Source organism: Falco cherrug, chromosome 13, assembly GCF_023634085.1.
Source record: "Falco cherrug isolate bFalChe1 chromosome 13, bFalChe1.pri, whole genome shotgun sequence".
NCBI lineage: Eukaryota > Metazoa > Chordata > Aves > Falconiformes > Falconidae > Falco > Falco cherrug.
The window spans coordinates 15,295,580-15,312,095 of NC_073709.1; the positions used below are offsets into that span (position 1 = coordinate 15,295,580).

At 49.0% G+C, this 16,516-nt stretch overlaps 1 protein-coding gene across 2 annotated transcripts in view; it reads right to left on the bottom strand.

Moving 5' to 3' along the window:
* The window catches only part of MDGA1 (MAM domain containing glycosylphosphatidylinositol anchor 1), a 154,924-nt gene that overhangs the window by 16,254 nt on the left and 122,154 nt on the right, over window positions 1-16,516 (bottom strand). Inside the window, exons 13-14 of one of the 2 annotated variants that reach the window (XM_055726118.1) lie at window positions 15,090-15,230; window positions 13,716-13,850 (exon numbers count right to left, since the gene is read on the bottom strand). In XM_055726118.1, the coding sequence (XP_055582093.1) occupies window positions 13,716-13,850; window positions 15,090-15,230 (276 nt within the window). Of the gene's footprint in view, window positions 1-13,715; window positions 13,851-15,077; window positions 15,231-16,516 lie in introns of both variants that reach the window. The other variant, XM_055726117.1, reaches the window with a different exon arrangement.

The following is a 16,516-nucleotide window of genomic DNA, read 5'->3' on the forward strand; positions in this document are numbered from 1 at the left end:
AACCAGAGCTGGCATTTCAAAAGAGCGGCACTCACACAAAAGAGCACCAGCTGGGCTGCCAGATAGAGTAGCCCAAGGGATGCCTTTAAATGTTACCTTCTCACAACAAGAAAAGGTCTTCTTTCAGTTTCCATGGGATGGGGACTTCACTGTCACATTGAATAGCAGTGGAGATCCAGAAGAGCCGGCTCAGGCAGCACTGGGAGGGAGGCAGTGTCTGTAAGGGCAGGGCCACGTGCACAGTCCCTGCAGGATGGCAGAGAAGGTAGAGGTTTCCTCAAGAGCTCTCCATGGGGCAGCTGGAGGGGGCTAATGCAGGGCGATGCCGTGGGGAAAGGCTGAGATACAGCCCAGTTTACATGGCTCGGATGGAAGGCAGGCAGCCGGAGTGGCTCGGAAGCAAAGGGAAGATGATGCTGCATGCTGAGAGATGGGGTGCTGTGCCAAGTGCAGCAGTGTTGGGGTCTGCAGACAACTTAGTTGACTTCAAAGACTTAGTCGTGTACCTTTAAGACAGCCACAAATTGTCAGGTATGTAAACAGGATGTGAAGAATCGGAACTAAAAACCGCAGCATACGGGCACCTACAGCAACAGCAAATAGCAAGCAAGAAGAAGGACACAAAAACCTATCAGGGTCTGACACATGTACTGTCTAAGATATATAAATAGTTTGTATAAACAATAAAGGCCATTTTGTCCGAACCCAGCCATGCAGATATAGTGTTTTTTCAGTCTGCCTCGACCTGCGTCACCACATTTGGTGACTCCAACGTGATCCACACAGCAAAGCTCGGTGGAGTGGGAAGGGATGGCTGCTGGGATCCACAGGAGGAGCTGGGCTGGCCACACGGCTTGCATGCAGCCTGGTCTCACTGTGCTGCACTCCTGCAGGATCCCTTCTCCAGCACCAGGTGATTTCAGGAGATGAGTTATCCGTAAGAAGTCCTGTCTGCAGCCCCAGTTTAGGTTTGGCACCCAACTGGGAATCCAGGGCTGAAAGCCCTTACGGAAATTCCCACAGCATTTCAGCTGCAGGCAAGCAGACTGAGATAAGAGGAAGAAACTGATTCATGGCAAGAGATGGGCAGTGTATGGCAAGAGATCCATGGTGTGGAGAGGGCTCAACCCGGCAGAGTCACCTGCAGACCCAGCATCAGGGAAAGAGCTCTCACCTTTCTAACAGGGGTTCTGAGCTCTTCTTATGCGTGGTTTAGTGTTAATACCACTGATCACAGACTGAAAGCCCAAAGCTTAGTGCAGGTAAATCCCAGGAGCGAACAACAGTCCCCACGAAGGATCTATTACTGTTCATAAACCTTGCAACAAACACAAGTCTCTCTCACACAAGTCTCTCTCCCTCTCTCATTTAAATGGATGTTAATAAATAGCAGTCAGTGTCAGGCTGGTATTCTCAGCTGCAGTGCTGTGGGGGAAAGTTACTGCTCTGAGAGCTAGAAAGCAGAGGGTGGAAAAACAACTGTAGCACAGAGAGAGATGAAGAAATAATATTGGCTTGTATTCATTTTATTCATTTCTAGAAATTCATAATTTCTAGAAATATAAGTTGTCTTCGTGCCACGATAGGATGTGTTTACTCGCTCACAGACTCTAAAGATGCTTCATACATTAACATATGTGCAGTAAGACAATGAAAACCTCTTGGCTACTTTCCACTCCCGATTACAGAGAACTTTATTTCTACATGTCTTTAACTGATCTCAGCCTGGTGTGCAGGGTCCCCTGTGTCCAGTCTCAAGGTCACCCCACAGATCCCTTCCTGCAGCCACTGCTTCAGTAACTTCAGAGTCGGAGGGTTCAGAGAGCTCATCAATAGCAGGAAAATTGAGTCTTGGTCAGTTTGGAAAGCACCGCTATCCCACCTCTACTCATAAGGCATCTCCATTGGCTTTAGAGAGGCACTGAGCATGTTCAGTGCTGTGCTGCAGGATGGCTAATTGCTACGGGACAGTCTCTTTCTGCTTCATTATGGTGGGGAGGCTATAGTGAAAGGGATCAAGGGAATCAAAGCCTCCAGTTTCCTGCTGTGGCTGGGACTTTCTGGGGATATAAACAGCAATACATTAAGTTTTGATTGGCAATGTTTCCCCTACAGCAAACCTGTGAAAATTACTTATATCTGGCTACAGGGAATTTTCTTTGGATTTTACTGTGGATTTAAAAAATCAAAGAAACAAACACATTTCCACCCCTGACCTCCTAAACTACCATCAAATGAGAACAGGTTTCAAGCAATATCCCCTGACGTGGCAAAGCCAATTGCACATATTGATCTATGATCCATCACTATCTATCTGACCTGTTTGGCATGCATATGAATTCTGGGATGGAGGGAATGCACCAGCAGAGAAGCCACAACAGTGCAATGTAAAGAGGCAAAGTGGACACACGGCTGGACCCCTGGGGTGGGGGGACAGGCTAGGTCGGGGGACCTGGGGCATGCAGGCAGTGGGGTAAATGCAATGGTATGGTCATGTCTGCCGTGTGATGAGGAATGTGAGTGCTAACGGGAGGAAGGCAGGCAAACTACAACTCCAGCTCCTTCTCTCCGGCATATCTCCACCTGTCTGTGTACACAGAGAGCAGATGGTGATATGGTAGAAGCAGACTTGCAATGGAGCTATGCTTCAGCTCCTTTGCTCATTTGATCCACGGTCTAATTAGAGAAAGTGTTGGCACAGAAAGATGAATGATACAAGACTTCCATCTTTGATGATGTGTGTATGGAACAAAATACTGTCACCTCCTTTTGATGGAAAATTCCCTCAGAGGCTGTTAGTGACCAGTAACAGGCTTTCTATGTGTGGACAACAGGAAGTGGTTTAAGGAATTTAAAAAGAGAGGAAAAAAATCCCTGCACTCCACAACATTAAATTTATGCTATCTTAGAAGAACAAAGGCCCATCCAATATGTGGCCAGAACAGAGTGAAGGGAGTGTACAGAGCCTGGCATTTAAAAGACAAGAATCGGAGTCCTTGGGCTTCTTGCCAGCTTCACATCCCATTCATTATACCATCTTGCTTAATCACATCCCTTTCCCATACTTAAAACATTTTGCAGGGGACAATGTGGACAGACTATGTCCTTCGCTACAGGACAGACTGGGTGTCTGACTGTCAGCTCCAAGCCCAGCTGTGTTTTCACAGCCCCTGAACGCTGCCGTGGGCAGCAGCTCTGCTCCCATGTGCCAGCTCACCACGCTGCTGTGCTGCACGGCGCTTCCCATAGCCAGCGCAGGAGTCATCATGGCAATTCACAGCAGATCTGACTATGGGATCAGGCTAGGAGCAGGTTCTCACTGCCTAACACCTGCTGAGCTGTGGTCCCGCTTGCCTTCAGTCCAGACACTGTGCCTAGTAGCAACCAGGTCCTCAGTTTCCCCAAACCTCCTGGAAACCTCCTGCCCTTTGCAGGCAGAGGGAGGCAGGCAGGCAGGATGGTACCTACCACTCTCTCTCAGCTGGACGCATGCTTGTTTACAGCCCAGCAAAGCAGAAAACAAACAGCATCATGAGCTAGGTGAGTCTCCAAACACCTGCACTCAAGCACATGTCCCTCTCCATCACCAAGCCCAGCAGGGAGAGCGTGCACTCAGCCCACGGGGACCAGACAGACTCTCCAGAGCTTGCTCTTCCTAACCCCAGCTCAGGGGACACAAATGTTTTCCCAGAGAGGTGGTGACTGACTCACATCAATGGGACTGGGAAGCACACAGTAATCTTGGGGACAATGATGGGAAAGGATCTTAGTGTGTGTCCCCTGCTTCCTTACTGAGCAGGATGGTGCTCGAGCTGCCTTGCTAGTCTTTTTGCCCCCTAGCAGCCTCAAATGTGCTGCCAAGCCCCGTTCCTGCGAGGTGATGCTCCATCATGAGACGGAGATCCCCCCCGGCATTCATCCTGCCTTGCTATAGCCCCCTCCACACTGGTATATGCAGCATGCTGTCAGAAGGCACTGCCCAGATGCAGAGAAGTTCCCATTTGCTCTGTGTCCTCTGTGCCATGATAATTCATGCTAACAGCCCAGCATCTTGCGTGACTCCCTCCATAACCAGTACGTCTGATAATTTTCAACATCTGTCTGTCCATATACCTCTCTACACAGAGATTCTTTCTCATGGGATTTCTCACTCTTCAGGAAATACCACCAGTCCCCAAATGGAGGAATCTGCATTACAAGAAAACCCATAGATTTGTTGGAAATGTCTCCTGTTTTTTTATGCTCCAGAACTGCCTCAGCTTGTTTTTATCCACAGATACTTGTAAAGGCTAAGGATGTGCACCCTTAGAGACCTCCACACCTAAGAAGGAGAGGATGTAGCCGTGGAAAGAAGTTCTTCTGGACATTCTGAGCAGAACTCCATCTCTAGAGACTGAGAACAACCTGTACCACCCCTTATCTAGGGCTTTCCCTTTTGCTCCTAGCAAGGATCCCCCATACAAAAACACACACAAAGTTGTAGCCTGCCTGAAGGCATGGAGCAGGGTGAGATATAACCTGGTCTAAATGCAGTTGTGCAGCTCCTCTTATATCCATCCATCCCTAAGAAAGGAGTTATGACCTTTCCATAGCCACTACTTCTACCTAAGTAGCCAGAGAGTTCATCTTTGCCTTTTGGGAGCTCTCCAAGCAAGCCTGCAATAATACGATCTGTGTAAATGCAGAGCAGGCAGAAACAGACCCTTCTTAAACAGCAATGTTACATTCCTTGCTGAGCTTGAATAGATTAACTAGAGTTGGATCAAATCCTTTTTTTTGTCTGTTTAACAGAAAGAAAAAAACCCCACCTTGTCAGTGAAATTCTGTTGGAAGGGGAGATGTACTAAAGGTCCAAAGTGTGTGGTCAGGGAAAGCTGGCTGTAGTAGCAGAAGGAAACAAGATTTCAGCAGAGTAAGGGGAAAGGGTGGTTCAGGCGTAAGCTCAGAGTTGGTCACTAGTCAGGGCCACAGCTGTGTATGAGCCCAGTGCTGCCTCTGACAGCCCCAGGCAGGGCAGAGGGAGCCCCGGGTGCTCAGCACTGAAGTGGAGGCCACTGCCTTCTCTGTGCAGCTCCTGGCCAGCAGGATGGGACGTGCTGGTGGGGATGCACCCGCAAAGCTCTGACTCCCCCAGGGCAAGGCGGGCAGCTTCTGTGGGCAGGAAACCAGCCCAGCCCTGTTGCCCTTATTGTGGTCTTAAACCTCCCAAACACAGCACCATCTTGCCCTTAATTTAATGAGCAATTGGGAGACTATTTCTGCACCATTCCTGGGGTACACGTGGGGCTGGGGGGATGGAAGGCATGTGAATTAGCCTTTATGGGGCATGGGATGGGGAAGCGGGGTTGGGCCCAGCTTCAGCTGCCAGCAAAACCACCTGCACAGGGGCTTGGTATGTCCAGACAGGGCTCCAGAGGAAGCCCAGGGGGTGACTTGGTGGGGTCAGACTCCTGTTTGTCCTGAGTAGGAAGACAGCCAGTGCTGGTCTTTGTCAGACACACCACCCTCTCTTCTCACCTGGCAGCCTGCATCACTCAACTCCCTCCTAAAGCCGAGTGCTGTATATTAGAGCATCTAAATTAATCTCAAGGCCCAGAATAAACTGTTTAGATTATGGTCCTAAGACCCTACAGAGAGTAGATGCCAGGTCATGACTTGTCATTACAAAGACCAAGTCCAAGGCAGGGTTTGAGACTTACTCTGGTGAAGCACCTGTGGAGATAAGCCTCCATAGGCAGCAATGCTGAGCAGCCTGTGGACAGGATCGTTACGCTTGCTCTGTGACTCAGGTGAGTGAGCTGCAGCAGCACACCTTTCTTTCCGTCCAATGCTTTCTGGAATCGAGCAGTCTGAAGGCAGCCAGGAAGCTCCTTCCCTCTTATTGTCGCCGTACCTGGTGGTCCCCAGCAGTGCTGGGGAGTATCTTAGGGAGGAGAGGCCAACCTGGGGGAAAATGGGAGTCCAAGGACCGTAGCAAGAAGGAGACCATGAATAGGCAACTTTTCCCATCGATTCTGCAGACTCAGCATAGCTGCTGTGGGGGTCTGCTTGCTCCTTGTTCACCCTCTGTTTCTTGACATGCCCAGATGCCTCCAGGCAAATGCTTTCTCTTCTCCCAGCTTTGATAACGGACCCTTTCATCTTTGCCACCAGAGACAGCTGGGTCCTTTGCGCAATTCATGTGCTCAGCCCTCAGACTGAGAGCACGCGCTGTGCTCAGCTCTCAGAGGAGCTGAAAGAGAAGTCTGCTTCATAGACACTGCCAGGTTTAAAAGAGCTCAACAGCCAGACCGGGGGAGTCTGCCTGCCTCCCTTCTGAGGGCAGGCTTCACAAAGACCTCAGCCAGAGAGGAGGGAGCTTCCCAGAGCCCCCAGGTTACAAGTGGTGCGTGTGGAACGCTTCCTGACAAAAATCCTGCAGAAGCAGATGTACTTATGCTGAGGAAGACATCACCTGTCTCTTCTCTATCCCTATTAACAACCATCATCACCCACTCTGTGGTCTCAGTGTGGGGAACCAAGCATGGGGCAGCTGCACGGCTGCAGGGCTTGGAGCAGATGGGCTGTTTTAGTGTGATGCTGAAGCCAGCAAGACAGAAGGAATGACCAGCTGAGATCACATATTCTTCCTGTTGAACTGAAGACACCTCTCAAAATGTGTTCTCTGACCTCCTCTTCTGCCTGACCCACGGAAACATGAGAGGTGACTGTTTCAGGCCTGGGAAGCGGTTTGCTGCAGGAGGGCTGCTGGAGTAGGCTGTGTTCCCAGCTCTGAGGCAAGATGCACTGTAGCAAGAGACTACTTTCCTGTTTCATGCCTGGCTGTACTTTTACCAGAAAACTTCCAAAAACTTCCAGGGGACTGGCTGAGACAGTGAGACTCCTGACCTTGACCCGGAAGCTCCTTCAGGTGCTGGGGTGCCTGTTGTCCCTGCAGAGGTCCCTTTGGGAGAGGCAGTCACTCCTGGAGGTAATGGTGATGACTGACATTTATTGAACATTTTTGATTTTCTGGGAAGCATTTCAATACATGTTACAAAACCATGTCTTCCTGAAGTTCAAGAACAGATTGGGGTGGTTGCCCAAGTAGTGCAAGATAGTTGTGCACTCTGCCCCCCCCCAGTCTTTATCCTGCCAGAACACTTGGGGGCGGGGGCAGTCTCCAAATGTGCACCTGGAATGACCGGCTTCAGTCTCCACTAGTACAATTATGGCACCGCTGAAATAGGCAATGGTCCATGGAGAGAAGGGAAGAGCGGCCTGGGAGTACTAAAGAACTAGCTGGATATGCACTGAGAGCTCCTGTTTCCTCTTAAGTGTCTGTTAAGTTTTGTATCTAGCAATTCCAGGGTCTGAATAATTGATGCAACATCTCAGGAGATAATCAGGTTGCAGTATATCCTTAGAGCTACTCAACTTGGCACAACACTGCTGCTGCTGCTGGGAGCCAAGTCTGGATGGAAAGATGCTTTGCTGAGAGCCTGGCGGAAGGGAGGGGGGATCATAGCAGCTTCCCACCAGACAAACAGCTCTGACTCCAATCAGGTGAGCAGGAGCAAAGATGATCTGTGAGGATTCAGGGCATGTGCAAATGAATTGGTGTCAGCAATCTGTGCCCCTGACAACCTTCCCAACAAATTCTGCAGCAGGAATGTGGTCAGATCATGACTGGTAAAACAGAAGAAGAGGACTTTTGAAGGCGGCAACATTTCAGTGGCTATTTGCACTGGGAACTTGATTCACTAATGCACTTTTAGCAAGGGGCACGGAAAGGCAGAGATCAGTGTACTCAAATTCAAGGTACTAGAGCAGAATGCCTGCATCAACAGGAAGACATGTTATTTGTGGAATAAAAATGACATGGAGCCAACCCACATCTGAATACCTTTCCCTCCTCTCCAAGTCTTCTTCAGCTTTACATGCCAAGATCTTTGGTTTAGGGATCAGTCCCACATCTGCACACCATGTCAAGCAAGCTGTTGGTGCTCTTTGTCAGTAAACATCCAGTGAAGGTGTAGACATACATATTTACTGGGCTGCAGCAAGCGTAACTGAAGGGAGTTCTCTGCCCTTGGTTATGCAGAAAGTTTGATTAGATGATGTATTGGTCCCATCTGGTCTTAATAATCTTTAAATCTATGGCTCTAATCCAAAGTCCACTGAAGTCTGTAGCAAAACAATGACTTTAACGGTTTTTGGTTCAGAGCCACTGTATTGAACCTACAGAGCTTGAATGACACTTTACAAATACGTGGTTATCTTGCCAGGTATTTATAATCCTTGCTTGTGATCATGGTATTTGACTAACTTCCCCCCAAAAACAAGCAGATACTACCAGAAGAGACCACAGTCTATACCAAGGGTCCACACCATAGCCCACAGGAAGCTACTGGATGTCTGCACAAAACATTAGTCAAATACGCATCTATTGATGGAGGAGCAAGTAAAGCCAAGAACCCATCTAAAGAAGTGGAAAGGTTATTAAAAAAACTGAATACATTTTTTCATTACAAACTGTTCACTTAATTCTAACTGCAACTTGTTTTCAAGAGCCTAGAGGGAAGTGAATCATACTCATTAGGAAAATCAGCCTCCCCTCAATCAATCCAATGATGTAATCTCTACTGTGTAGTGTTATTGCACTGGAGATAATGGCATGGATTTAATGAATGATGTATTTTTATATAAGGCAAACTTTACATATCCAACAGAATGCAGCTACCTCCAGAGTGCCACCTGTATAACTGTGTGCAGTAGCAGGGTGCTGTGTCCATAAACAAGGTCTGGGTAGGAACAAGGGAGCTATGATGCTGAATCTTACAAAAAAGGACATCTTCATTGTTCAGATTGCTTTTACTTTGATATATCTGGTACCTGTCAATCTGTGCAACCCGACAGCTCTGCCATTCATCAGAAACAAGATGCAGCCACGTGGCATGCATGCTAACAATGGCTCCCATGTGTGATCATCCACCACAACCTCTCAAACACCTTTGCACTGGCTGCATTATCTTAGTTGAAGAAGTAAAGAAGCAATTCAGTTTGGTGGCCTTCCAGTTCTGTGTTTCCTACTCAGCAGGAGGGTGTCTGTGGTGACACCACCAGTGTAAGTGGCTGCCTACAACCCAATTACCTCTGTGAAACAGCTTATGGCTTTCTTGAACTTGGATGCTGTGGCAAGTGATCTGATCAGGTCTCACTGTTTCTAGTGACTCAGAACCAAAATTCCTCCTAATCAGTCCCAAGCATGGTTCTTCATAGTATCTTGGAATAGGATAGGATAGGATAGGATGGGATGGAATGGCATGGCATGGCGTGGAATGGCATGGAATGGCATGGCATGGAATGGCATGGCATGGAATGGCATGGCATGGAATGGAATGGCATGGAATGGCATGGAATGGAATAGAAATAGAATAGAATAGAAATAGAATAGAAATAGAATAGAATAGAATAGAATAGAATAGAACAGAATAGAATAATTCCGTTGGAAAGGACCTACAACCATTACCTAGCCCAACTGCCTGATCACCTCGATCACCTCTCTAGGAAAGCTGTTCCAGTGTCTGACCACTCTCTTGGTAAAGAAATGTTTCCTAATACCTAGTTTGATCCTCCCCTGATGCAGCTTTGAACCATTCACATACCAGTGAGCTCACAAATCAGGAGGAGGCTAAAAAATGCTGCTCAGGTACATCCTACATCACTGCTTTTATGTAGGTACCCCTGTGAGCAAGTAAACTCTTTGACCCAAGTTTTTTCCCCATGAGCACAGTCTCTGGCTCACAAGGCAGGGAGCTATAGCGTCAGCAATTACTGTGTACCACCGGGATCACAATGGCCACACAAAAAGCTAAATCCACTGTGGCTGAGATGTCCCTGTCCCTCTGAGCAACCTTCCTCCTGTGGTCTGGCCATGAAGGCATCTTTGGCTGTAGAGTCTGAGAGAGCATCCAGCAGTAGGCAGGAGGCCGTGCAGATCACAACCTGGCTAACACTGAGTTAGGAGACATGACAGAGAGGTGGCAGGGGACTGCTGTGGGAGCAGCCCGTCAGTGACACTGTCCCCTCAAAGCATCCCCCTTCCAGGCAGCGCCTAGGAAGGAAGAAGAGTCCGATGGCTGAAGCAGGGACCTGAGGATCTTCTTGCAGCTGCGACGCTGACTCACCAAGCCAAATGGGCAAAGAGGCTTCCCGACCTCGGTGGCCGGTTGCTGCCCACTACAGCTAGCCTCCTCTCCTGAAGCAAGCAAGCAATTCCTCATTTGATACACCTGCACCTGCCACAAGCAAAACACCCTCATTCTTGAATGCCTGGTGGAAATGGATTTCTTTCCTTCCCCTCCTCCTGATCTTTGTGTTTGGGCTGGCAGGATTGCAGGGCAATGCGAATGCTCGCTCTGGAGGGGGCTTGAGAAAGGAAAACCAATGACCAAATAACTCCGGAAGAACAGGAATTGCCTCCAGGGAGCTCCCCTTCACCCTGCTCTCTCATCATCTGAGAGATATTCAACATCACCCTGCTCTGCTAGTCGCTGAATATTTTATACCATGGCTACAAACGCTCCATTTGTATTCCGTTTCTCTCTTTCGTCATATCTATTATAAACGAGTAGTGTCTGGGAACTCTCCCAGGGAAGATTTGCCTGGATGGCTATGGATATTTTATAGTCAAATTGTGAGAGTAAACCAGCTTTCAAGTTCTGTGGAGGGGGGGGGAAGGTAATAAAAGGGTTATTAAAAAAATAAATAAATGTCGGGATTTTATACAGCTTCTTTTCATAGTGACAGAGCTTCAGTTTGCTCCACGATGGAGCTCTAGCTGCTAGGAGAGCTTGGGCTGGGAGATGTCCTCTTGCTGGAACTGTCTTCCAGCAGCAGTGACCTGATATGCTCATGCTCAGTGCTGCGGCTGGCTCAGCAGGGCTGGCATCTGGCTTGGTAGGACTGGGCTGGCACTAGGTGGGCCAGGGGCTGGGGCCGTGTCCGCAGGCATCAGGGATAGCTGGCCATATGGGAAGCAAGACATGGCCCAGGGCTGCAGCCACCCCATCACTACCTTCACATTGTTGCATATGTGATACGGGTAGGAGGCCAGGGTCTGTCTCCTCATTTGACAGAAGTCCTAGCGAGGAGCCCTGTATCTAGGAGGGGGCACTCACCTCCAACCCAGGGCTAAATAAGAAGAGCTGAAAAAACCTTCTTTGCCCTCAGGCAGGCTGCCACTTCGCCAGGGGACTCTGAGACCACTTCAGCCACCAAAAGCACTGAGCCTGGCACCCTCTGAACAAGCTAAAGCTTTCCAGCAGGGTTTCACAACCTCCGCACAAGCAAAACCAGGCACGGAGTAACCAACACGCATTAGAAACATAGATCGAGCCATTAGACCTGCTGGTGAAACAAAGCCTGTCCCAACGCGGGTTCATCTGTGCGTGTGCAGGGATGAGGACAGCTATGCCAGAGTGCTGCCAGCATGGCAGTAAGGAAGAAGACCAAGCAGCATCAGAGTTAGTAAGCAGCACAGCAGGAATGATGAAAACCAGATGATTTTAGGATTACTAGGTATTCTGATTTTTCCTGGAGAGGTCTCAGTTTCACCCTGGTGCCTGATATGTAGAAGAGAAGCCGAAACGATTACAGAACACCATGACTGACTCTTACCAGGAGAAAGAAACCCCAGAGTAGAGAGCAGATACAAGGTACTGAATTTCAATTTGCAGACAGATACATTGTGGATTTGCTAGACCAACCCACATATTCCACAGGCCAGGAGAAAAAGAACTTTTCCTCATTTCTTTCTCTTTCATTCTCTGACTCTTATCTAGTCAGTGTAATTTTAAAATAATTTATTCACTCTCAGCTCAACAGCACCCACCCTAAAAATCATCATATGGCATTACAGAGCCTATCCATCTCGCACAAATTTATCAGCCCCTTTGTGCAAGACGGAATATGGGAAGCAGGCAGGGGCAGCAACACTGAGTATGAAGAGAAAAATCAACAGATATAAAAGGCGTCTGAAGCTGAGGAATAGAAAATGGCACTCGGCGGCTTGCTTAGGTCTTGGGAATCACCGTACCTTTTGATCTGCACAATTTGTTGGTGGAGCAAATGAATAAAGAGTTCAAACACTAAAAGCCAGAAACCTGTAATGAATTGGTTCCCTGGCACGTCCCGTCCATCCCCCTCTCCAGACAGACCGCCACATAAGAGCTGTAAAACAGAGCTTTCTTCCAAAAGCAAGCAAAAGCTGACAGGCTTTTACTTTCTCCATGAAATGAACTTGGAAAAATGACACACAGCTGTATTCCTAAAGGGAACAAAGCAAGAGAGGTCTCCTCCCTCCACTTCTTTCCTTGCCAGTCTCCCACCGGTCTGCGCCACCCTTCACTGCAATCACAAAGAATGAAATCCTTTTCAAAGCCTCTAGGAGATGTGCAGGAATTAGGCAGCAAGGCTGACTGACCACAACGGACAACTGCAGGGAGCAAAGGGAGCATGCCAGCCAGCATTAACAGCTGTACCCTGTCAGCTAAGCAAGGCCAGCAGGTCCATGAGAACCCAGTGCACACTAACACTGACAGTGCTCTGCCTCAGCAACCTGCCTCCACCAGCGTGAAGAGAACACGGAGCAGGCTGTCTGCAGGGGGAAGGCAGGCACATGCAGACACCTCTGACCTCGCCGGACTGCGCGCAGACAGCAAATATAAGCCCTCAGAGCAAAGACAGAGACGGAGACCTGCTCAGTGAACTGCAGCCCAGCCCTTACTCGCTGGCACCCACAGGGTCAGGGTTTCAGCCTCACCCCCACTGAGAGAAGGAGATCCCAGGCTTTGCAGCTTCACCTCTTTGCCGTGCCACACGTGCGCAAGGCATGGTGGCCAGACTCAGGAGCATGTTCCCTCCCAGTGACATGAATGGTGCCGAGCAGAGAGCTGTTAATTAACCCCGTTTATTGAAGGGTGGACACATTCCTGCCTGGGCCCTGATTTTTCAGTCAGGCTCCAGTCCAGCAGGTGATTAATAACCCAGCGTGCTGTGGGAAGAGTGCATCTATTATTCAAATTAATGAAATTATAATCAAGAGGTGACGAATTAGCAATTGCTCCTTGACTGGATATGGAAACTCATTAGTGTGCCAGGCGCTTCTGGGGTGCTTGCTGCACTCGTAAGCTTCCAGTTAGAGAGAAGGGAGTCAGACTGAGCAGACAGCCCCTTGGCACAGCAGAGGGAACACGCATCCTGCCCACCCCAAAACAGCTGTGGCCACCACAGAGCCCTCTGGTCCCACAAAGCTCCGCCACCTCTGTCTCCTCTCCGATGGACAGACTGTTCACCTGGTGTCCTGCTGCCTGGAGCAAGGTGGCTGTGGCCCTGAGCGGGGAAAATGTGTGCACATGGGTACAATGCTCTTTCTGTGGAGGGTAGGGAGCCTTACACTAGAGGAGTGAGCCAGAGGGGGAGGGGTGATGGCTGACTGCAAGATGTGGCCTCGAGGATGGGCTGTAACAGCTTCACAACCCTGACGCTGCTGGGGTGTGGGTAAGGGACAAGTATCTGAAAGCAACAGCCCACGCTGGCGCTTTGAGCACTGGAGTAGGACTCCCACCCTCCTGAATTGCTGGTTGCAGGCACAGCTGGTGGAGGAAGCGGCTGGAGGTCTTCCCTGACAGCCCACACTAGGCTGGGGTATCCCCTTCCCGAAGGGTACTCACCGATGTGCTTCCCGTACATGTGGTAGTAGAAGGAGACACAGTAATACTTGGCAGTAATGTTGTAGAGGGGGCTGATGAGCCGGGCTTTGTCTCCCGTCACCCGGGGCCGGGACGCCTCGATGAACATGTAATAACCTACAGAACAGGAGGGAAAGGTGGGGAAAGGCAGCATGCGCTTGGTCCCCCGTCCTGCAGACGACGGGATGCTGGAGGCTGGGAGACCACTCCTCCTCTGAGAGACATGGCCTTTCTCTTCCCATCTGCTCCGCACCCACTGTGATCCCAGCCAGAGACACTTGCAGGATGTCTGCAGTGCCTCCCCTGCCTCTGCAGTACCCAGGGGAGAGCAGGAGAGATGGGCATTGGCAGACCCGCTGGGAGGGCATGCAGCAGAGGAGTCCCTGAACATGCACACACACATCTGTTTGGGTGCAAAATGAGCCCTTCTCCTGCAGCATGAGGGCCCCAGAGCTGACTGCACTGTGTAAGGAGAAAACCAGAATAAGGAGGGAGAAACCATCCCAGCCTAATTTCTCTGCCTCAAGCAGGGGAAGAGAGGATTTGGTATATCTGGCCTAAACAATACTGTTGCCTAAAGAGAACAATACCAAAGTAGTTGTTAACAATCCAGGGAGGAACAGATTAGCTATTGAATTTGTTGGCATCGTTTTCAATGCTCGGTCAGGCTGGCATACTGAACACCAATGGGAAAAGCCATTTCCTTAGCTGGCCATTGGATGTTTCCTATTTTTTCTGAGTTCAAAGATTTGTGCTTGCATACAAATTTACTCTTTGCATTTAGAGAAAGGGGAAAGTAACAGCTGGCTAAAATGGGAGCATGTACTCCATGCATAGCCAGTGGGAGCAATACCCAACATCGTTCTCCTCCAGCTAGAGGTGAGGCACTTGCTGCCACCCTGCAGGGAGCTTTCACCTGGTCTCGGATGTTAAGGACATCTGTTTGCCCCACTGAGACCTTCTTTGAGGAAACAGCTGTCTAAAACTAGCAGGGCTGTTTCTAGGTGTTAGAGATGTTCTTCTACTTGTTTATCCTTTTTTGACTTCAAAACAAACATCAAATGGGACAAGGGCATCAGACAGCAGGCAATTAGCTTGTAACAAGAACTAATGCTCACACTATTCCCTTAAACAAAATTGTGGGTGTTTTAATTGTGTGTTTAATGCCAATCAGTAACATGCAAATTAACTGCCTGCTCCCTGCACCCCATGCGGAGGAGAAGCATCTTGTGCAGAAAGCAGATCAGCACTGCACCATCTCCCAGAGCCGTAGGACTCCTGACAAGTGACAGCATGCACCTCATCTCCACAGCCAAGCAAAAATAAACCCAGATGTGTGCCTACCCTCTGGCGTACCACTGATGTCTGTGGGGGGCCCTGTGTTGACGGTGCGCTTGGGGTTCTGGGTCAGGGCATTCTGCCGGGTCCAGTCAAAGTTGTCCATTTTGTCCTGGATGAAGCCGCAGATCTTCTCGTCCTCAAAGCGGCAGGTGTTATCTGCAGGGAAGGGAAGGGGCTGGTCAGCTGCTGCTTTTCAAAACTCCTCCCCAAGGCTGCCTGGGTGCTTGCAGCAAGTCTCACAGTGCTGCCACATCACCACCGAGGCTCTGCATGAACCTGGGGACAGACCGGCAGCCCCCAGCCTCGGGAGGCGGCTGAAAAGGAATACGTCCATGATTAGTATGATTATGGAAGGGTTAATCCAGGTTGATGGATATGATAGCCTGACGAAATGGAAGAAGGCTATTAGGGCTGAAGAGAAAAACATTCTGCCGGGAGGTCTGAGGGGGCATACATAGAGGAGGGCAAAAGGAGCACTGAAGGAAAACAGGTCACAAGGGCTTTTAAACCAGAACAACTTGATGATAGAATAATTTCCTCAGGAGAGAGGAAAAAGAACCAGCAGATGACCCCCCTTTGGGCTATATATTTAACTAAACTATGGCACACATGAAAAAAAATCAGCTGTGGAGAAGAGGTCTGCTCAGTGCTACAAATGTGTCATTTAGCTAGAGTACATCCAATTTATACCAGCTAAAAGGCGTACTTGATATTGCAGCTTATGCTGGTTCCCCTAACAAAATAAGTCATGTAGGTAAAAGATTTTTATGTAGGATCAACCACATGTGCAACAGGGCTCAGTTTTATTACTATCACAAGACAGTCACATCCTACAGCAATATTGTAAGACAGGTGAAAAATCTTGTGCATAGACATAACCCAATATGGACTTGCAGAGATTGGAATGAACTGGACTTGGGCAGGCTGAAGATGGTAAACTTTGTGGTAAAAAGGTAGTTCCTGAGCCACAAAAACAAAGGCCAAGAACCAGCTTCTCACTGATGATGCAGTAGGAGAGGGATGGAGGAAACAGGCAGAAGACAAAGATAAAACAGGTCCAAGACCCGATACGAAAATTGCTTTGTGTTCTGAAAGGTCCCTGTGCAGAAACTGGAGCTGGAGAGTTGGCTGAGAGTGGGATCTCAGACCACACGAGTGGCACAGACACAGTAAGCACAGATATTATACCCTCTGCATTTATATAACAGCAAGGGGGTGTGTCATGAAACTGAAAGATCAAGTACTTAGAAGCCATGAAAGAAAACATACAGAAAAGAAAACAAGGCTCTTGCTAAGGGCTTGGAATGTGCTAGAAACCTCATCCATGGCATGCTGATGCAAGACTCAACTTTTTGGGGTTTACCCCCCACACTGTTCCTGTTATCCCACCCAGATGAAGAGAAGCCAAAATGTCTACTTGGGCTCCTGCATTCCTGTATCTT